Genomic DNA, 22075 nt, shown 5'->3' on the forward strand with positions numbered 1-22075 from the left:
GGGCGGTCGTGGGGCACGTCCCGCTAGGGCTGGAGCCCGCAGTCGCTGGCGGGTCCTCTGTCCCACTGAAGGCGCGGGGTCCCTGCGCTGCACCCCCACTTGAGAGCATCCGGCGGCGGCGGATCCCGACCATCTCGGGACCCCACTGCACTGTGGAGCATGTGCAAAGTCGAGCGTGCATGCACATTTTTGTGTCTAGTTTGGGGCCGGGGGTCTTGAGTCCTGCATCTTTTTGTCCCCTGAGCACTGCCTCGGCCCCTAAAGCCAGTATGGTTTTATTTAAATAAAAAAATTTCAACCTAAAGCCCCCGGCCAGGGCAGGGCTGGCTCCGGATCTTCCATTGAGCCTTGAGGAAAAAACCGCCTTAAGATCAGGACCACATAACTCTGAGATAGGCAAGTTTGCTCCATCCAGAGGTTTGGACTACAACTCCCAGCATTCCCTCCTGTAAATCAGCCCTGCTGTGGGGCAGGTTAAGCCTCGAAGATTGCCAGAATCCCTGACTATGGGCCATGCTAGCTGGGGGTTCTTGCCGAAAATGGCGAGAGGGGGCCAGGATGCTAGCTTCACAAAATTTCCTCTTCTGTAGATGGGCTTTGGAATCATTTAAAATCTGAGATTTTTCCCCTTCATTCCGATTCCCTTCCTTGTTCCCACTTCCACCAGGAAGCAATTGGAGCTGATTCAAGTTTTGTTTCAGTAGCCAAATTCTCTGGTGGGAATTGAGGGGGCTCTCTGCAGGGCTTGTCTACTGAGTGACACCTGCCCCCCAAAAGTTTCTTCTCACAGCCATTAGGCCTCTTAAGAGGCAATCCTATGCAAGTTTAGAGTGGGGAAAAAAGTCTGCATAGTTGGCCAGGGAATGCTGGGAGTTGTAGGACATTTTCTTCTGTTGGAACATGCATAAGATTCTCCCTTAGCATAACGGGGTGACGAGAATCATACAGAGTTAAACTTTGAGGCCTTGTTCTTTTAGAGGAAGCAAACTTCTACCTCGTAGGAAGATTTTAACATCCTCCCACTTCTGCTCCCTGTGCCAGGAGTCATTCCTAAGCTGGATTCAAGGTGTTGATTCTGACCTACATGGGGCTTGAGACCACAGTAGACAGTGCCTCTCGCAGCATGAACCTGCCCATGTACCGGGGTGGCCAAACTGACTCTCGAAAGCCACACGCAGCCCATTGAGTTTAGGTTGCAGCTTGCTGTTCTGTGGTCACCCACCGGCGCCTGCTTGCAGCTTCCAAACACAGGACATTTACTGGCTGTGGCTATTCGGCTGAAGAGTCCGACCAGCCCTACCATATATTGCCATCACCACTGAAAGGCTGCATCCGAATAAGTCCGCAAAGGAAGATTTGGAAGGAGGTCACCTTCTCAGTGGTGGTCCCCCAATTTTAGTAGAATGATCTCCTTGGTGAGGCCCACAGGGTCCAAACCGGGATCTCTTCAGGCCTGCTTCTGTTGTCAGCTATTTGGCAGCATATTTGCAGATTTTTCATTGGGCTCTGGGATGTCATATTGTTGTTAAAATTATGTAGATGTTTGGGTCTTGTCTGCTTACATGTACCTCTTATTATGTACAATATTGTATTTTAAAGGTTCGTAATCTTTCTAAGGGACTGCAGGTGGCTCATTGGTTTAAACCACTGTGCTGCTGGGCTGGTAGATCAAAAGGTCACCGGTTTGAATCTGCACAACGGGGTGAGTTCCCGTTGCTCCGTCCCAGCTCCTGCCAACCTTGCAGTTCGAAAGCATGCAAATGCAAGTAGATGAAAAGCTACCACTTCGGTGGACAGGTAACAGCGTTCCATGCACCTCGGTGTTTAGTCTTGCCGGCCACATGACCATGGAGACTGTCTGCAGACAAACACTGGCTCCCTCGGCTAGGAAACGGAGATCAGCACCACCCACTAGACTCAGGCATGACTGGACATAATGTCAAGGGGAAACCTTTACCTTTACCTTTTAATCTTTCTAAACAACCCAAAGAGCATTGGCTGCTGAAATAAAAATGAATGAAAATGGAATGGTTTAATTCCAAGCAGGTTTACACATAGGTGAATCCTGCAAAAGCAAACAAGCACTGCATCCTATTAAAAATCAGCCGAAGCCCACTTGTTCCTGGCTTAGATTAAAATTCTCACTGTTGGCGTGGAATTCAAGAAGACGAGGCAGCACAGCAAGAGCGCTCCACACAATCCTCCACGGAGAGTTGCATTCTGGCCATGCAGCTGCTTATCGGGTATTTAACCTGGCACCAGAAAGGTGGCATCTGTGAGAGTGAGATATGGGCTTGCTGCTGCTCAAAAACAGCTCTGCATGAAAAGGTGCTCCTGACAGGGGTGCAGAAATTGTGTCATTGTTGTGTGTGGATGCTTTGCTACTAACCTCTGTCCTTACTAATGCTACTAACATTTTATTTTTAAAAATGTATCTGTACTGCCTGACAGGAGGTTTCCAGATGCAGTACAAGGTAAGGGTAATTACTTTACAAGACCTGATTCATGCTACTCTCATGAGCGCCTTTGCCCAGATATTCTGCTAAGGTCCTCTGCGGATAGAATTTTGCACTTTGCTTATTCAGGTGAAGGTCCACCATCTGAAGAGCTTCTCAGTGGCTGCCCCTCAGCTGCGGGATGGCCTGCCAAGGACAGATCCGTCACTCCCCCTGCCTTGACTTTCCCTGGGTGGTGCTTGGTATGTGAATCCCCTCCCTCCATAATGAAAGTCTTTATATTGAAATGTTCTTGCAGCGAAACAGAAATAAATGAGCACCGTTCTACTCATCCATCCATTCATTCCTTTATTTATTTATAAATTTATAGGCAGCTGAAGAACCCAACAGGGCTCTTTAAGCAGCATACAGCAATAAAATATGAGACATACAATTCGTAGTAACATTTTTAACAAGCCAAACTGCTAGTACTGCATGATATCTTAACACAGACAGTTAATAAATTAAGGTTCCAAAAAGTCCGATGTAAAGGACAGTCTTCGCCTGGTGCTAAAATGAAAGTAGCGATGGCGCCTGGCAGATCCCTCTAGGAAGCCCCTTCCAAAGGTGGGGGGCAGCCACCGAGAAGGCCCTTCTTCTATTCACCATCCCTCTCGCTTCCTTTAGGGATAACTCAGAATTAAGCATAAATAATACACTTTATTATTTAATAGTAGTAATAAGTAAAATAATAAGTACATTCTCTGGTAAATAAATAATGTGAAACACCAGAATTGTTGTCTCATGACTTTAATCTGTTCTCTCCATAAATGCTGCCCACCTTCCCAGCAGTCAAGGGCCCCCAAGGGCACACGCTAGTCCATCAAGTCTCAGCCATCTGCTGCCTGGTCCCCGCTGGGAGAAAGGGGCCGGTTCCACAGGGAGATACTGCTCAAGAAACGCTGTTTCCAGGGGTCTCGCTCGGGGCTCCGCTTCCAGGGCTCCAGGTCACGGGCTCTGGTTGCCAGGCTGGGTTCCGGGCCTCGTGGCTTGGACTGATGGTCTCCCGGCTCGTTCCCTCTTCCTCCGCCATCCCCAGAGGTCCGGCATAGTCGGTCTTTCCAGCCGTAGCTCTCAGGACACCAAGCGTCGTATGATGGAAAATGTCAGAAATAAATTAGAATTAGTTGATGCGAACGGCACTTAACACAAACAGCAGAAACAAATCGGGTGAACCATTAAACATCCTACATCAATCAGCAAGCAAAGGGATAAAAGTCTTGAGCAAACTAAAAAAAGTTCACTTTGAACATAGAATAGGATAAAGGTGGGCTGCTAGGCAAGCCCCTCTGCGTGAGGAGTTCTGCAACAGAGTGCCGCGACAGAGAAGGTCCCGTCTTCGCCCATCGCTGGAATTTCGGTGAGCGGAAGGAGCTGCAGAGGGCTACCAGCACGGGGCATCTAAGGTTCAGATGGGCGTGTCTGCTCCTTGGCGCGCTCTGGCCCCTAAATGTCTGGGGGTTCTCCGTCATCACCAGCGCTATGAACCGTGCTCAGATGGTGAAATAAGAGGACAGGTCAAGGCGGCTTGTGTGAAGGGTGGGGAAAGGGATTGCAAACGAGGGGCACCAAACGGACGCCCCACAGCCCATGTTTTGGTGTCTGCAGGAGGCAAGAGGGCTTCCTTGGGCTTCCTGAATGCAGGATGCTGCCAGGCCAGATCCTGCGGTGGCGTGTCCTGCAGGCAGCACTGCTGGAGGGAGGGAGGGAGGGAGGGAGGCCCTGTTTGCCACCTTCCCGGGGGAAAATGTGCCCTCCACACCCACAGCCTTAGCAATGTTCACAGGACACCATTTGTGCAGCACTGCCTGGCCCATCAGCCCCAGAGCTGCATGGAGCAGTCGGGGTGCCCCGGGGGGCATTGAGGCGGTGGGTGAAAGGGTTGGGCACGGCCGCTCCCCAGATCTTCCCAGCAGCCCTTCATAATAATCAGGACTGGCATTATGGCTGTTCTGTGCTGAATTCACGACTTGTCCGGAAGTTCTTGTCCCAAGGGACCTATCACAATAAGCATGTTAAATTTCTGCAAGTTGACTCAAGGGCTGTCCAGGGACATTGGCAAATGGGTGTCTATAGGGTTCAGCTGATGGGGCAGGGTAAATGCCCTTCAAATGAGCGTAATCCCTGACGTCGTTTATATTTGACAAGGTTTTCTTTAGAGGATCATGGAGCTGGAAGGTGGCATTTCGGCCATGGAGTCCAACCCCCTATTCAAGGCCGGAGTCCCTGATGCCCATGGGGCTCCCCATTCCCTGCCAGAAGAGCTCCAGTGAAGGACAGGCCGGGCCCCCCTCAGGCAGCTGCTTCCATTTCCTGGCTGCTCGGACACGGAGAAACGTTTCCTTGATGTTCTTCCAAAACAGAAATAACTGGGTGTGCGAACATTCACCCCACTCCCATAACAAAGTCCGCATAAGCTCAGGGATTCAGAGGAACTTAAAGGCTCAGAGACCACGGAGGAGCGCTGAGAGAGTTAGTGAGAGAAAAGTGTGTGGGAAAAGTGACTTGCCCAGGACTCGTCACTGCATAGTCAGGCAGGGCAAGCAGAAAATGTTAGAAATGGAGCGGGGAATTGGGCGAAGTTTAGAAAGGACTTGAACTAGTAAATGCCCTCAAACAGGGAGCAAAGGGAATTCGGGATACCAAACAAGGCCCCGGAGGAAGCAATTTAGTGCCCTCCAGACTACAAGTCACACTCTCCCCAGCCGACATCACTGTCCATGCAATTAAAGAAGGCAAGAATCCACTGGGGAAGCTCAATCACCCCAAAGGGTGGGATCCCCTCTGGGCAAAGACTGTGGTGCGATCAGCCACTCTCTCCGGATTCTCAGACCCGGCTGGGGACAATGCAAAGATCAGCTTGATAAAATTGCAGCGCCTCCTGCAGGGAGATTCAGGGCTGGGCAGGGGCAAATCCCAGCCCGTGAGGGCAGTGTTCCCTTATAGGGATCAGAGCTCGGGGTTCAAATGCTCACAGGAAGCCCAGGACAGCTGTGGAGTGTCCTACCGTACTTTTATCCTGGGCTGTCTTAACAGCATTATGGGCCCCGGGCAAAGCAGTGTACTCGGGCCCCTAGGACAACTAAAACTACTGTTAATTTTGGAAGTTTTCCAATTTTCCAAGGTTTAATAAACACAGATCAGCATGGGGCCCATGGGCAAGTGCCCATCAGGCCCATGCGCTAAGACGGCCCTGCTTTTAGCCTTCCTCTTCTCTTAAATAGCCACCAGCACTCAGTGAGTTGAGTCTTCCTTTTTTTATTTTTGCTCATCTGAAGAGTGTTTCCCTTCAAAACCCTCCTTATGCATTCAGACTTCCCCGAAAATGAGGAAACCTTCTGTTCGTGCCCCAGCCATGCGTGGTGGAGACGAGCTGCACTTACGCCTCGCTCATTGTGGGATGACCGGAGAACTATTGGCAAAAGGGAATTTGGGAAACCTGCCCCATGGAGTCTCCTGGCCTGCACAAGGGCCCTTTCCCGAGAAAGGAAGCTGGGCCAGGGATTCCCTGAAGGAGGTGCGGAATTTCTTTAGAGCTACTTCTGAGTGGAGTCAGAGACGATAAGGCTGTTGGTTCCTACTCGCTCTGTTGCTAAAATGCCAAGGGTGCCGATGCGTTTTTTTCTCTACAGCTTCAACCCCTCACCACCAAATACTCCAGACTCTCTGTTAAAGGTAGGCTTCAAGACTGGCAAGCTCCAACGGGGATTCCCGCTGGGATTTAGCTCCCAGCTGAACTTTGGCCAAAGGGCTCCCTTGGGGAACTCGGCGCCTTTGTTCTGAGCTTGGTTTGGCTTCTCCAGTTGGCAACCAAGGAGCTGAACTGACTTACTGGAATCACCCTCCTTCATGGATCACTGCCTTGTCGTGGCGAAGGGGCTTGCGTAGCTCAATGAAGCTATGAGCTATGCCATGCAGGGCCACCCAAGACAGACAGGTCATGGCAGAGAGCTCTGACAAAACGTGATCCACTGGAAAAGGAAATGGCAACCCACTCCAGTATCATTGCCATGAAAACCCCATGGACAGTACCAAAAGGCAAAAAGATGTGATGCCGGAAGATGAGCCCCTCAGGTTGGAAGGTGTCCAATATGCTACTGGGGAAGAGCAGAGGGCTAGTACTAGTAGCGCCAGAAAGAATGAAGGGACTTGGTCATAGTCGAAAGGACACTCAGTTGTGGATGTATCTGGTGGTGAAAGGAGAGTCCGATGCTGCAAAGATCTATACTCCATAGAAACCTGGAATGTAAGATCGATGAATCAAGGCAAGCTGGAGGCGGTCAAACATGAGATGGCAAGACTGAACATCGACATCTTAGGAATCAGTGAACTAAAATGGACAGGACTGGGTGAATTTAATTCAGATGACCATCAGGTATACTACTGCGGGCAAGAATCCCTCAGAAGAAATGGGGTAGCCTTCATAGTCAATGAACGAGTAGGAAAAGCAGTCCTGGGATACAATCTCCAAAATGACAGAATGATCTCAGTTCGAATCCAAGGCAAACCATTTGACATCACAGTAGTCCAGGTCTATGCCCCAACCACTGGTGCTGAAGAGCCAGTGTGGTGTAGTGGTTAAGAGCATGGGACTGGGACTCAGAGGATCTGGGTTTGAGTCCCCCGCTTGGCCATGGAGCCAACTGGGTGACTTTGGGCCAGTCACAGTCTCTCAGCCCAACCTACCTCACAGGGTTGTTGTGGGGATAAGATGGAGGAGGAGAGATAATGTAAGCTGCCTTGAGCCCTTTGTAGGAAAAAGGCAGGATATAAATAAAATAAAAAATAAAAAAATAAAAAAAAAAGAGGCTGAAGTTGACCGGTCCTATGAAGGCCTACAACACCTTCCAGAATTAACACCAAAAACTGATGTCCTTATCATCATGGGGGATTCGAATGCTAAAGTAGGAAGCCAAAAGATAACTGGAATAACAGGTGAGTTTGGCCTTGGAGTACAAAATAAAGCTGGACATAGGCTGGTAGAATTTTGTCAAGAGAATACGATGGTCATAGCAAACACTCTTTTCCAACAACCCTAGAGACAACTCTACACATGAACATCACCAGATGGTCAACACAGAAATCAGATTGACTATGTGCTCTGCAGCCAAAGATGGAGAAGCTCTATACAGTCAGTAAAAACTAGACCAGGAGCTGACTGTGGCTCAGATCATGAGCTTCTTGCTGCAAAATTTAGGCTTAAATTGAAGAAAGTAGGGAAAAGCACTAGGCCACTCAGGTACAACCTAAATCATATCCCTGATGAATATACAGTAGAGGCTACAAATAGATTTAAGGAATTAGATCTGATAGAAAGAGTGCCTGAAGAACTTTGGACAGGAGGTTCGCAACATTGTACAAGAGGTAGCAACTAAAACCATCCCAAAGGAAAAAAAATGCAAGAACGCAAAATGGCTGTCTGGGGAAGCTTTACAAATAGCTGAGGAAAGAAGGGAAGCGAAAGGCAAGGGAGAAAGAGAAAGATACACCCAATTGAATGCAGAATTCCAGAGAATAGCTAGAAGAGATAAGAATGCCTTCTTCAATGAACAGTGCAAAGAAATAGAAGAAAACAATAGAATAGGGAGGACCAGAGATCTCTTCAAGAAAATCAGAGATATGAGGGGAACATTTCATGCAAAGATGGGCATGATAAAGGACCAAAATGGCAGGAACCTAACAGAGGCAGAAAAGGTTAAGAAGAGGTGGCAAGATTACACAGAGGAACTATACAAGAAAGAGCTTAATGTCCATTATAACCAGGATGGGGTGGTCACTGACCTTGAGCCAGACATCCTGGAATGTGAAGATGTGACGTAGATACTATCGGTGGGGACATCCTCTGTCCAGGTGGGTGTCATCATACCTGTCTGGACAGGGTTGCACTCCTCTAAAGGAAACAGGTTGTCGCTTTGGATGCTCCTGGACCTGGAATTATCCCTGGAATTCCAAGTGGACTCAGTGGCCAGGGTGGCTCTTACCAGCTAAGGCTGATCTACCAGCTGCAGCCCTCTCCTGACAGGCAGAACCTGGCAACAGTCATTCTTGCACTGGTAACCTCTTGTCTGGATTAGTGCATGCTCCCGACATGGGGCTTCATTTGGAGATGGTCTGGAAGCGATAATGGGTCCAGAAGAGGACGGCAAGGCTGCTGACAGGAGCTAGCAGATACAGTCACACAACACCAGCGCTCTTCCATCTCCTCTGGTTACCCACTGAAGTCCATGCCCAAGTCACAGGGTTAACACTCGTGCTTCAAGCCCCGAATGGCTTGGGGCCAAGGTGTCGAAAGGGGTGCCTCTTCCCAGCCCCTTAGATCATCACTGAGGTCCTTCTCAAGCAGCGCCCTCCTCAGGAAACAAGGAGGATGGTTACATGGGGAAGATCCTTCTTGGTAGTGGCCCCCTGACTCTGGAACCAGCTCCCCAGGAGGTTTGCCTGGCACCCCCTTTGGACCCTTTCTGGCCAGTCTGTCCTTGGGCCTTGAGGTGCTACTGCTTAATGCCAGGTCATCTCCTCCCTGATCCACCATCCAGTCATGGACAAGGGGACTGACCTGGCCTGTATTACAGAGACCTGGGTGGATGAGGCCGGAGGGGTTTCTGTCCCCCAGCTTTGCCCTCCTGGGTACCTGGTGTAGCACCAACATCTCCTTGAGAGCTGGGGAGGGGGTGGCCATTGTCCAGAGGGATTCCACCCCTCTCTGTCTCTAGGCTCCCTGTCCACACGATTCAGGTCTCGAGTGTCCTTCCCTTGCGCTGGGGGACTGAGACAGATGAGGGGTCCTCCAGCGTTCTGCCCACCTTTCTGCCCAGCAGTCCCCCTGCCTGAGCTGGCGGAGGGGGTCTCTGACCAGGGATGCTGTGCGTTTCCAGTCTCTGGTCGATGCATGTAGCATTGGAGCACTAAGCATTTGATATCATTCATCTTGCTCATCATGTGTGTTAAAAAGAGAGCATATTTTCCAGCTCCCTGCCAGCTCCCATGTTCAGCTTTGGAAGGAAGCCACGGCATCCGTGGGGCCGCTGGGAGGACTTCTGGGCAGAGGTTGGGGCCCTGGCAGTGAAGGACAGGATGGTCCCCAAAGGCCTGTCCACGTTTTGAAGTTTGAGGGCTGTTCACGTCAGAGTCTCAAATTATGAGGGAGCGCTGAAAAGTTGTCGGGCCAACCCACTTTTGTTTTGTTTTCGTTTGTTTGTTTTTATGCAGTTTTATTTTCATTTCATTTCATTTATTTATTATTTTATCATTCAGCTTGTATTCTGCATTATAAGCTGAGAGCTCTCCAAGTGGATTACAAGAGAATAAAAATACAATATAACAATTTTAAAAGCAAATAAAACAGCTAATAATACGTAATAAATAATATACAAGAACTATTTTGTTTGTTCTGGGTTTTTTTTTTTTGTTTGTTTTGGTTCTGTTTTCTTGGTCAGGCGGGCAACCTTCAGCCCCCCTCGTGCTGACCTGTGTATCGTGCACGGTGTGTGAGGGAGGAGGGGGAAAGGATGGCCTTTCCTTCGCCTGCCTGAACCTGGACCATCTCACCGGCTCCTCGCCCTCAGCTCCCAGCAGCGGATGGATCCCCTCTGACCTCCGCCCAGCCGGCTGCATCTCCCCTCCCAGTCCGTCCGGTCGAGCTCCACCGAGGCTCCAGATCAGCTGGGGGAGATCTCGCACGCTGTGCTTGTGCTGCGTCGCACAGGTGTGAGTGTGAGAGCTCAGCAGATCCGCAGCCGAGCAAGGGGAACGACTCTGGCGTGTGACACCCCCCCCCCCGCCCTGCCCTCCCACAGCCTGTGGACCGCACTGGATGAAGCTCCAAGACACGTGTCCCTTCCACGCTTATTCAGAAGAAATGCAGATTCTGTGCCGAGAAGCGCTGCTCTGGCAGCCCATGACTGTGTTGCTGGGATGGGAACAGCAGGGCCAAGCATGGCCCGGTCTTGCTTTCTGGCCATGTTAATTCTCTTAATTTCCCTAATGGAGGGGGAAGTATAAGAGGAGCCCTAACAGATCAGCGCATGGGTTGAACTAGCTTACTATCCTGTCTCCAACAGTGGACAGCAGATGCCTCCTGTACAGGCTGGGTGGGCAGTCGCAACCCCCATTCTGTCCCCACCACAACTCTAAGAATAGAAAGCTCAAATTAGCTATCACAGCTAATAGATGCCGGTAAATCTGCCCTCCGTACACATGGCCCTTCCTCTTCGAAAGCCGGCCAAACTAACAGCCAGCAAATTGGCAGCAAATTCTCCATATGGTGTGAAATACTGTTTTCTCCATTCTTAATTTACTAGCCATCAATTTTGCTGGGTGATCCAGAGTTCCAGTATTAGGAGAAAGGGGGAAAAGTTGTTCCCCATCCATTTTACTACACTGTGGACAATTTTACACACATTCCTCCAATTTTCCCAAGCCACCTGTCTTCAAAACCAAAAAGCCTTTTTAGCTTTCCCAAATAGTGAAGGAGCTCCAAGCCTCTGATCCTGTTCAGTGGCCCTTTCCCCAGCTTTAGGATATGCTCTCTTCCAGGTGTAAGTGCAGGTGAAGCCTCTGGGATCTGTTCATTGAGATGCGACAAGGGCCCATCAAAAGTTCCCCACAGCTTTCCAAAGCTTCCCAGAAACTGAAGGGCCAAATGCTAAAACCAGTCCCCTGAGGGATGCGTAGAGGCCCCCTTAATTGAAAAGCAATTAAGAGCTTAAACAGCTATAGAGAAACTGCAACCTTAAACTCTGGTGGCAGGCCACAGTCATGGTTGGCTCACCCATCCCTTACAAAAAAAAAGAGTCGCTGGCCAAAAAAACAGAAAACAGGTCAGTGTTGGTCATGGCTGCTTTGATGCTTAATTCGTCTATTTCTCTGACTGAAACTTCCCACACGGAGGACATGCATGATATTTCCGTGCTCTGTAAGTTCCCTGATGTCAGATCAACCTATCTCCCCATGAGAAGGCTCTCACAATCTCCACGTGCCAATGGGTATTCTGAGATACGGTTCTCTGGTGACCATCAAGTGCTCTCTCTGTCAGAAACATTTCCCACACCGAGAACATTCAATATGGTTTCTCTCCAGTATGATGTTTTCTCAAATGTTCTCCACAACTAAAGCTTTTCTGACAATCTGGACATTCATAAGGTTTCTCTCCAGTATGACGTTTTCTCAAATGTTCTCCACAACTAAAGCTTTTCTGACAATCTAGACATTCATAAGGTTTCTCTCCGGTATGAATTCTCTGACGGTTCTTCAAATGGTCTCTGTTAATGAAGCATTTCCCACATTGAGAATGTATGTGTGGTTTCTCTCCAGTACGAATTCTTTCAGGTTACGTCAAATGAATTCTTTGGCTGAAGCATTTTCCACACTGAGGACATCTGTATGGTTTTACTCTGGTATGAATTCGCTGATGTTTTAAATGTTTCCATCAATGTGAAACTTTTTTCACAGGAAGAACTCTGATAGGGTCTCCCTTCAGAATGGATTCCTTGATTTTTCTTTAAAACTGATATGTCATTAAAGCTTCTTCCACACTCATGATTCTCAGGCATTTTCTTTCTGGCACGATTACTTTCCAGGTTACTCTGACAGCCAGTCAAATTACTTCCCTTCTTGCACTTGGAGGTTTTAATTTCTTTCTCTCCCATTCCGAGTCCCTGATATTTATCAAAGCTTGGCTTATGTTGGAAATCTTTCAACAACATGAAGCATTCAGAGTGCTCCTCTGCAGTACATGTGCAATATTTTCTGATTTGTGGCTGTACTTCCTCTCCTACTTGGAAAACAAGGGTAATTTTCTTCTTTTGCTGATGGTGAAAGTTTGCCTGATTGTACTTGTGAGAACTTTGGAAACCTCACTGCATTAATTCCCTTCCACTGGCATCTTCTCTTGTTCCCCTTTGGATTCACATCTCTGTCCATGAATTTCAGCTTTGACATGAAAGTTTCCCCTTTGGATATTTCTGGTAAGATGATGTGCATTTCCTCAGGACCCATCTCTCCCTCCTGAACCTTTTCTGTCTTAATCAGACTTCTCTTCTCGTCACCTGAAGAAACACAGAGATAATTTTTCCCACGCTCTGGTCCCCAAGAATCCTGCCACCTCCTTTTCCTTTCCCACCCACTCTGGTGGATTCAGAATAAACTGGGTCAGTATAAATTATGTCAGTTAACCCAAGGAGCTCACCTGTGCCGATTCTGCATAATTTATACTGCTGCTGCTATTCATTGGGTGGGTAAGACTTCTGGAAAACAGTGAAGACAGTAACAGCTGTGTTTTATGCTCAAAGTAAAGCTTATCATCTCACTGTCCCCGTTGAAGGGGGAACTGGATCAATTCAGGCTTAGATTCTAGGAAATGTGCCACTAAAAGAAATAGTTTTCACAGGCAGTCACCAAACTCCCAGTGCAGTCCTGTTGTGTCTACTCGGAAATAAATCCCACCGAGTTCGGTGGGGTTTACTAAGATGTATGTGTACATAGGATTGTAGCTTTAAGGTTCCCAAGATGCTTGGCTGCACATGTAGGGTAAGAGACGTGGCAACTGTAGCAACACAGATCAAAAGGAGAGCCCCGCCAAAGGGAAGATTTGACATCTCAGCATTCTGCTCAGCAATGAAATGTATTTTCATTTTGATTTTATAAGCCCGACAAGTGTTGATCATCTCTCTTCAGGGACAATGTAAGAAACTTGCATAAAATGGTCACCATGGTATCACCATAACCTCAGCAAAATATTTGGCTGTTTATTCCGTTCCATCTTTATTAATGCCAGCCAACAAAAATGAAGCAAAATCCAACTCTTCCTTGCTGCAAAATGCATACCAGCTGCTATGAAAAATTAAACATAACCTACAAGGCGGTGGTGAGAAATGTGTAGCAAGAGTTTCAAAAGCAGGGACAATAATGTAATTTTAAAAATCCTCTTTTCTACAAGAAAGGGTGCTTTCTTGATGGATCCTTAAATCTCAAGATGAGGCATCAATTACTGAGTGTCCCACAGGAACTGTTACTTGGAGACAAATCATAAAGACACTCTTTATAATGTATCTTGGTTGCTGATTGTATGTCTATGCATGTCTGTCTTTAATCCTTTTATTGTTCGTTATATCACGTTCTTGGTTCTATTTATTTTGCAAACCTTAACTTATTCTTATTTCACTCTTTGTTTTAATGGCTGCTTTCTGTCAATGTATGGGAAGGTTTGGCATTTTGTGAATGTACGAGTCACTGATGATTTGTGATAATGCTCCGACCAAACCTTCTCCAACCAATGTTCTCTATATGCTAGCTGGGAATGATGGGAGCTGTAATCCAACACATCTGGAGGATAACAGGTCCTCCAGTCTGGCGTAACTGAAAGCAGTCAGAGCAGTTCTTAGCATCTTGTTCTCAGTGCCCCCCCCCCCCCCGTTATGATTTCTTGAAATTCAAGTGGACATTCAAGATGGAAATTCAAGTTTTCCCAACTGAACATCTTAGCCTATTATATAATTGTGGACTTTTGCATCCCACATCCTGACATGTTGTGTAGAGCTCTTTTAACTTATCTTCTGTGTCTCCTTCAGTCAGTCTCTGGTTGTTAAATTCTAACTTCACGATTGCTAGTGAAAAGGGAAACAGGAATGGCTGCTTTGATTGAGAAATAATTGGTTTTATTATGTTCTCTTAGTGCTTTGGAAAAGAAGATGATTTAAAAAACCCCAAAGCCCACAGACCTGTTCAAGTAACACTACGTTATGCACAATCACTTCCGTGTAACATAAGTCACAAATAAATGTTAATTCCTGAGCAAAACCTGGAGTCCACACCTCTTCTTTTCCTTTTCATTGAGTCCACACCTCTTCTTTCTGTTTCAGGCGGCAACAGAACCTGCTGCTAATCAGCCACTTCACCAGGTGGGAGTTTAGGCCCTTCTCCTTTTTCAGTAGCATTTGAGAATTCATTGCTCTGGCCTGCAGAGTATAAATTCTCAATACCCTTCATAAAGACTGTGATGTTTCGTCAGTGTCACTTTCTGATCCACAGTCTCCCCATCCTCAGAAGACAGAGAGCTTATGAACGTTCGGTGAGTTCTCTGATGTCCAATCAACTGATTTCTCCGACAGAACCCTTTCCCACATTCAGGGCATTTGAATGGCTTCTCCCCAGTGTGGATTCTCTGATGACCACTCAGGTGTGCTCTCTGTCTGAAGCATTTCCCACATTCAGAACATTCATATGGTTTCTCTCCAGTATGAATTCTCTGATGTCTTGTTAACTCTGCTCTGTAAGTAAAGCCTTTCCCACAGACAGAACATTCATGTGGTTTCCTTCCTCTATGAGTGCTCAGAAAAGTCTGTTTGCGTTTGAAGCGGTTCCCATCCTCGGGACATTCATAAGGTTTCTCTTCTGGATGGTTGCTCTGGTATCCGATAAAATCTCTCCGATGGAAAATTCCCCCAAGTTCAGAGAGCACACACTGTTTCTCTCCTGCACAGATTCCCTGAGGCTTAGGAAGGCAACGTTTTGTGTGGGTCTCTTCCCACCGCATGGGATGCTTGAAAGGGCTCTCCCCTGTGTGTGTCACGACAAGATCCGACTTGAAGTGGTATTTTCTCTCGTATTTGGAGAATAAGGACTTTCCCCCTACTGTTGGCACTGTGGAAGAGTTGCCAACAGCACCCGGAGGACCTGCTGCAAGTTCACAGAATTCACTTCCTCTCTCCATTGGCGTCTTCTCCGGTTGCCCTTTGGACTCACATCTCAGTTCATGCATTTTGGACGTCACAGGAAAATTCCACTGGGTTGTTTCTGCTTCCAACCTATGCGTTTCCTCGCCTTGCTGAGATTTCTTGATCTTGATCCAACATCTCTTTTCATCACCTGAAGAGACAGAAAGAGGAATTTTGTCCATGCTTAGGCCACCTTTATTCTAGATTCCTGCAACCTCCTTCCTCCTTGCCTTCTCCACTGCCATCTCCCTTTCTAGCTGATTCACAATCTCCCTACTAAACTCCGCTTCTATCCTCTCTCTCCCTCTCTCCACACATCGCCACTTGCCTCTCTCCTCACTTCCGAGGCCATGGGAATTCTTCACTTAGGTTATGCTCTTGAAGAATGTGTTTCTGCTGCCTGCACAGACCAAAGAGGAAAAACGGGGAAAATGGCCATTTAAGTTGTTTATACAAAGTTTAATCAAGCTAAATCATGGTGGGGCGGGGGGAACCGTGGGGCTCTGAAGACAGGAGCTGCCCCTTTCCAATCTGTCTGTCATGTCTCACATTATGATTTCCTTGTTGAGGGAAACGGGAATAACACCAATCCTAGGAATTATGTTTTGGGAAGCAAAAAGTTTCAGCCCTATGAAAGCTGCAGTTTCCAATACTTTAGTAAACTGACCAAAAAAAAAAAAAAGGATTTATTCCAAGCAGAACTGTACATTTACCAATCAGCAATAAGTCTCGCAATAGGCTTTGAATTTGCTACCAAAGCCAGTCTGCATCTTATCACGATATGAAAATGCTCTTTAGGTCACTTCGCCTAAAATTCTCATGGGTTAGAAGGCAGGAGCAAGTGAGGGGCCGTGTGTCAAATCTAACCCCCCCGAGGAAAGGATTCTGGCCACCCAGTTGCTTCTCAGGATCCTAAAGAGGAGACCAACATGACAGTTATATCACTAATGCTGGATGGCCAACCCCGACTGTCGCACATCTTAAACCTTCTCCTCCTTGAAAATAGTTGCTGGAGGAGGGAACAGAAGCTGCCAATATTGCTCAAAGATGTTTTGAGACTTAAGTTTATTTTTATGACTGAAACTTTTCATAGTTGGGTCTTTTGTAAAGCCCTGTCCCATATGAAGTCTCTGATGTCCAATCCTCTTAAAACAATTACTCTCCAGTATGGATTCTCTGATGACCAATCAAGTGTTCTTTCCGTCTGAAGCATTTCCCACACTGGGAACATTCATATGGTTTCTCTCCAGTATGGATTCTGTGATGCCTCATCAAGTTCTCTCTCCAGTTGAAGCTTTTACCACACTCGGGGCATTTGTAGGGTTTCTCTCCAGTGTGTATTCTCTGATGTCTTGTTAGTTCTGCTCTAGAAGTGAAGCTTCTCCCACAAAGAGAGCATACATACAGATCCCTTCTTGAATTCATGTTCTGGTATTTCCGCAAAGCCTGTTGGAGCCTGAAGCTTTTCCCATCTTCGGGGCGCTTTTGTTTGCGGCTATTCTGGTGCTGGGTGAAGTCACCTCTCTGCTGGAATTGTTCTCCACACTCGGACAGCAGACACTGTTCCTCTGCTGTGAGGATTCCCTGAGGTTCGTGTTGGCCACATTTTGCCTGGATCCCTTCCTGCCATGAGGAGCTTCCAAAAGGATTCTCTCCAATCTGTGTCACAATAAGGCCAGACATGTAACGGTGTTTTCCTTCATACTTGGAGAACAGAGGCTTCCCCCACTCTGTTGGCACTTCAGAGCTTTCACCAACGGCATCTCTGGGCCCTCCTGCAGGTTCACGGCATTGTCTCCCTCTGCCTACCGGCTTCTTCACCCGCCGCCCTTTTTCAGACGTCACAGGAAATTTCCACTGGAAGGTTCCTGCTCCAACCCTGAGTGTCTCCTCTGGCACAGCCTCTCCTTGGTGAGAGTTCTCCATCTCCATCCAACATCTCTCTTCATCACCTGAAGAGACAGAAAGAGGGATTTTGTCCATGTTCTGGTCACCTCTTTTCTAGACTCCTGTAACCTCCTTCCTCCTGGTCTCTACTGCCATATCTGCCTTTCAGACTGATTCAGAATCTCTATTAAACTCAGCTTCTCTGTCTGTGAAAACATGACCCCTCTCCTTTCATCCAGGCTGTGTGTCTTCTTCACTGAACCCAGGTCCTGCTCCTGAATAACACATTTATTACCACTTACACACACGTAAAGTAAAACATGGCTAGTTAGGTTTATTTATACAGAGTCTGCTTCAGCTAAGCGCAGAGTAGTGATTTGGAGTGAGAACAGACCCACCCCTTCCGTTCTATTGGTTATGTCTCACAGCAAGCATCACTGTAGATGGGGAACAGGGGCAATTCAAGTGCTGGTTATTGCGCTTTAGGAGGCGAACCATCCAACACGCACCCAAAATTTTAGTCCCCGGCATTCCTTGAGCAAAAACAACGCTGAAAGCCGTGGCTTAATTCCAAGCTGATACGCATACTTGCAAGTCCCATGACAGCCAAGTCCCACTCAGAATATGCTTGGGCCTTCAGCCACAGCAAGTTTACCTTTTATGGCTTATCTAAAAATGATTCCTGAACCTTTTTGTGTAGAACTTAGCAATCTCTGGAAATATAAAGCAGTCAGTGGCTCAAGGCAGCCTGGTGCAAATCCAGCTGAAGCAGTTGCGAAGAAAGTGACGTCTGATAACACACTGTACGAATCAGGATTCGGCCTTGACTTACCATTCCTCACTCGCTGCTTCAAAGAGGCCCCACCCAAAAATAGTTGGAGGCCACAGGAATTATGTCAGTGTTGTTCACGCACGGTCTAATGCTTGAGGCCATTTTTCTGACTGAAAACTATTCCTTACTTGAGCCTTTCAGAAGATCTTTGTCCTCTGTGAGTTCTCTGATGCCTGATTAGTGTATCTCTTCGAGAAAAACCTCTCTCACATTCATGGCATTTCAACGGATACTCTCTGGTGTGGATTCTCTGATGTGCAATCAAGTGCTCTTTCCGTCCAAAACATTTCCCGCACTGGGAACATTTGTATGGTTTCTCTCCAGTGTGGATTCTCTGATGTTTTTTCAGATCTCCTCTCTGAGTGAAGCATTTCTCACACTGAGAACATTCGTATGGCTTCTCTCCAGTATGGATTCTCTGATGTCTCATCAGGTTTTCTCTCCGACTGAAGTGTTTCCCACACTCAGGACATTCATATGGTTTTTGTCCAGTATGAATTTTCTGATGCCTTGTTAATTCTCCTTTTGAAGTAAAACGTTTTGCACAAGTAGAACATTCGTGTGACTTCCTTCCTGCATGATTGTTCTGATATTTTTGCAATGCCTGTTCATGCCTGAAGCTTTTCTCATCTTTTAGATATTCAAAAGATTTCTCTTCTGGGTGGCTGATTTGGTGCCCCATGATATAGTCTTTCTGATGGAAACTTTCCCCATGTTTGGAGACCACATGTTGTTTCTCTCCAGTAAGGATTCCCTGAGTTTCATGAAAATAACTTTTTGCCTGGATGTCTTCCACCCATGAGGAACATTCAGAGGGTTTCTCCCCACTGTGAATCACAACATCTGACTTGTAGCTGTATTTTCTCCCATACTTGGAGAACAAGGGCTTTCCCCCCTCCACTTGTACTGAAGACGTTTTGCTAACACCACCTACAAAATCTTCTGCAAATTCTTTGCATTCTCTCGCTCTTCCTACTGGCTTTTCCTTCTGCTGCCATTTGGACTCACATCTCAGTTCATGAATTTCAGATGCCACAGGAAAATTCCGCTGGATTGTTTCAGCTCCCACCCTGTTTGTTTCCTCGGGCACAGCCTCTCCTTGCTGAGATGTCTCCATCTTGATCCAACATCTCTTTTCATCACCTGAAGAGACAGAAAGAGCATTTTTGTTTTCTGGACTCCTACAACTCCTTCTTCCTGGCTTTTTCTCCTGATTTTTCTCCTTTTCCCTACTTGGTGATTCAGGAGTCTCTGCTAGGCTCAACTTTCCCTCTCTCTCAAAACATCAACTCTCTCCTTACATCCAGGGCTGTGTTTACGCTTAGCTGTTGGGAGTAAGAAAGGTGGATGCTTTGAGGATCTGCGCTCAAGGACTGCTGGCTGGACTTGAGAGGATTCAGAATCAGAATAGGAAAGAAAACTGAAAGGGGAGTGGGCATGGGGGCCAGGCCAAGACTCTGGGATGAGAGAAGCGGAGGTGCTCATCTCAAGGCCAGACTCCCAGGTGGGTGGGCAGGCAGCCTCTGGGAATAACCAAGATGTGGAGTTGGCAGGAGGGGACTTAAAGTAGGGGATTTTCTCAGACACAGAGGCAGCAGCCTCAGCTCTTGACCCCATGATGTGGCATCTGCAGAGGAGGGTGGCCCAATTAAAGGACTGATGCGCAGGGAGAAGCTGTGTTCATTTTCAGGTCCTTCCTGAAGGAATGGGGCCCAGGCATGCTCATAAGGAGGGTTCCTGGAGGTGAATACTTGATTGGGTTGAACAAACTGCTCTGTGCATGCTCTGAGATTTATTCTGGGTGTTTTGTACTTTTGATCAATAAAGGATGCTTTGCAAGGGAAATTGTCTGTGGCTTTTGAATGTGCAAAGCAGAAACCCTGGTTCACAGCATCACCTGATATTCTCATTCTGGAAAAGATTGTTTTTGGATTTAATAAATGACTATGTATTTATATATTTATCCCACCATTTGGCCTTCAAGGTGGCTTACATAACCCTCCCTTCCATATTATCCTCACAACAACCCTGTGAGGTAGGCTAGTTGAATGTGTGTGACTGGCCCAAAGCCACTCGGTGAGCTTCATGGCCACGTGAGGACTAGAACCTGGATCTCCTACGCCCCGATCAACATTTGACGGCTACCCTACATTGCCTAGTGTGGCACAGCAATTAATGAAAACGAGAGGGAAAGATGGCCATTAACTGAGGTACAGTCTACCTCAGCTAAATCCACGAGGGGAAGCCTGTTTGTAGAACTGTACACCAGCCCTGCCCCTCTCCTGTCATGTCTCTACCTGCTGTGTCCCACATCACGGTTTCTCCACTGAAGTGGAATTTTGCTAGAGTTCTACACCTCGATTTCCACACCTCCCAGGACCGCAGTCCCCAAGATTAGTCAAGGAGATCCAGTGGCACAGATAATTATTTAATTCCAAGCAGATCTGCAAGTCCCATGACAGCCAGTGAGTGCCACACCCAACTACCTATGCATGGATTTGCACCAAAGCGAGTGTATTTCTTACTCACAAAATGAACATGTTTCTAAAGCATTTTGCATAGTATTCTCAAGAAAGAAGAGAGGTGAGCAAGTGACAGGCCCACGTCAAATCCACAGGAATACATTCCTCTGAGGAACGCCATCCAGTTGTTCCTAGGATCCTAAATGGGTGTCCAAAATGGGTGTGGATGAACCAGTTCTCCCTGACTTCTTAAATGTTCTCCCCCTTAAAAGAAATAGTTCTGCCAAGGGAACAAAAATTGTCAAGATTGCTCATGGACATTTGGGTATTTAGTTTATTTTTTCTGACTCAAACTATTCCCATTCTCTGATGTTCAATCCTCTTTAAGTGATTACGCTCTGGTATGGGATCTCTGATGACCAATCAATTGCTCTTTCCGGCTGTAGCTTTTCCCACACTGGGGACATTCATATGGTTTCTCTCCAGTATGGATTCTGTGATGCCTCATCAAATTCTCTCTCCGGTTGAAGCTTTTCCCACACTCGGGGCATTTGTAGGGTTTCTCTCCAGTGTGTATTCTCTGATGTCTTGTTAGTTCTGCTCTAGAAGTGAAGCTTTTTCTACACAGAGAACATACATACAGATCCCTTCTTGAATTAATAGTCTGATATTTCTGCAAAGTTTGCCTGTGTCTGGAGTTTCTCCCCTGCATGGGGCATTCGTAAGGTTTTTCTTCTGTGCAGTTATTCTGGTGAGAGATGGTATTGTTTCTCTGGTGGAGACTTTCTCCACGCTCAGAAATTATGTATCCCGTAAGGATTCCCTGAGGTTTTTGAAGGCAGTGTTTTGTCTGGTTCTCTTCTCTCCATGTGGGACACTCAAAGGGGTTCTCTCCTGTGTGCGTCACAACAAGATCAGACTTGTAAGTGTATTTTCTCCCATACTTGGAAAACAAGGGCTTTCCCCGCTCCGCTGATATGTCAAAGGAATTGCCAACGGCACCTGTTTGACCTTCTGCAAGTTCACAGAATTCTCTCCCTGTCTCCATTGGCGTCTTCTCTTGTTGCCCTTTGGACTCACATCTCAGTTCATACATTTCAGATGTCACAGGGAAATTCCACTGGATTGTTTCTACTACCACCCTGCGTGTTTCCTCGGGCACAGCCTCTCCTTGCTGAGATTTTTCCATCTTGATCCAACATCTCTTTTCATCACCTGAAGAGACAGAAAGAGGATTTTTGTCCATGGTCTTGCCAATGTTTTACAGACTCTCGCAACCTCCTTCCTCTTGGGCTTCTCCACTGCCCTATCTCCCTTTCCGGCTGAATGTCTCATTGCTTCCCTCTTTATCCACACACTGTCCTTCTCCTTACATCCAGATCTGAGTTCATTCTTCAGTTGAATCCTGGGAAATCTGATGTTTGCTTCCTTCTGCCTGAAGCAAACGATCTCAGCACCTGTGGTCCCAGGAATTATTTCCAGGGTGCTGTGAAGGTAGCCAGGTCCTGGCTACCTGAACGAGCGCTTACGTCCGTATATGCCCGACCGCCCCTTGAAATCTGCGGGAGAGTCCCTTCTCCGGGAACCCTCCATGAAAGAAATTAGGAGAGTAAGTACTTGGAGGAGGGCTTTCTCTGCGGTGGCGCCCAACCTATGGAATTCACTCCCCAAAGAGGTCCGCCTGGC

At 47.2% G+C, this 22075-nt stretch overlaps 1 protein-coding gene across 2 annotated transcripts in view; it reads right to left on the reverse strand.

The window, feature by feature from the left end:
- Positions 1–14130: 14130 nt before the first annotated feature.
- LOC123021018 (zinc finger protein with KRAB and SCAN domains 1-like) overlaps positions 14131–22075 on the reverse strand; it is a 32420-nt gene continuing 24475 nt past the window's right edge. The window contains exons 7-8 of one of the 2 annotated variants that reach the window (XM_044425391.1): positions 18936–19070; positions 14131–15359 (exon numbers count right to left, since the gene is read on the reverse strand). In XM_044425391.1, coding sequence (XP_044281326.1) covers positions 14467–15359; positions 18936–19070 — 1028 coding nt within the window. In that variant the 3' untranslated portion in view covers positions 14131–14466. Of the gene's footprint in view, positions 15360–16256; positions 17161–18935; positions 19071–22075 lie in introns of those variants that run through there. The other variant, XM_044425392.1, reaches the window with a different exon arrangement.

This window comes from Varanus komodoensis, unplaced genomic scaffold (genome assembly GCF_004798865.1).
Source record: "Varanus komodoensis strain SLA01 unplaced genomic scaffold, ASM479886v1 scaffold151, whole genome shotgun sequence".
In the NCBI taxonomy this organism is placed as follows: domain Eukaryota; kingdom Metazoa; phylum Chordata; class Lepidosauria; order Squamata; family Varanidae; genus Varanus; species Varanus komodoensis.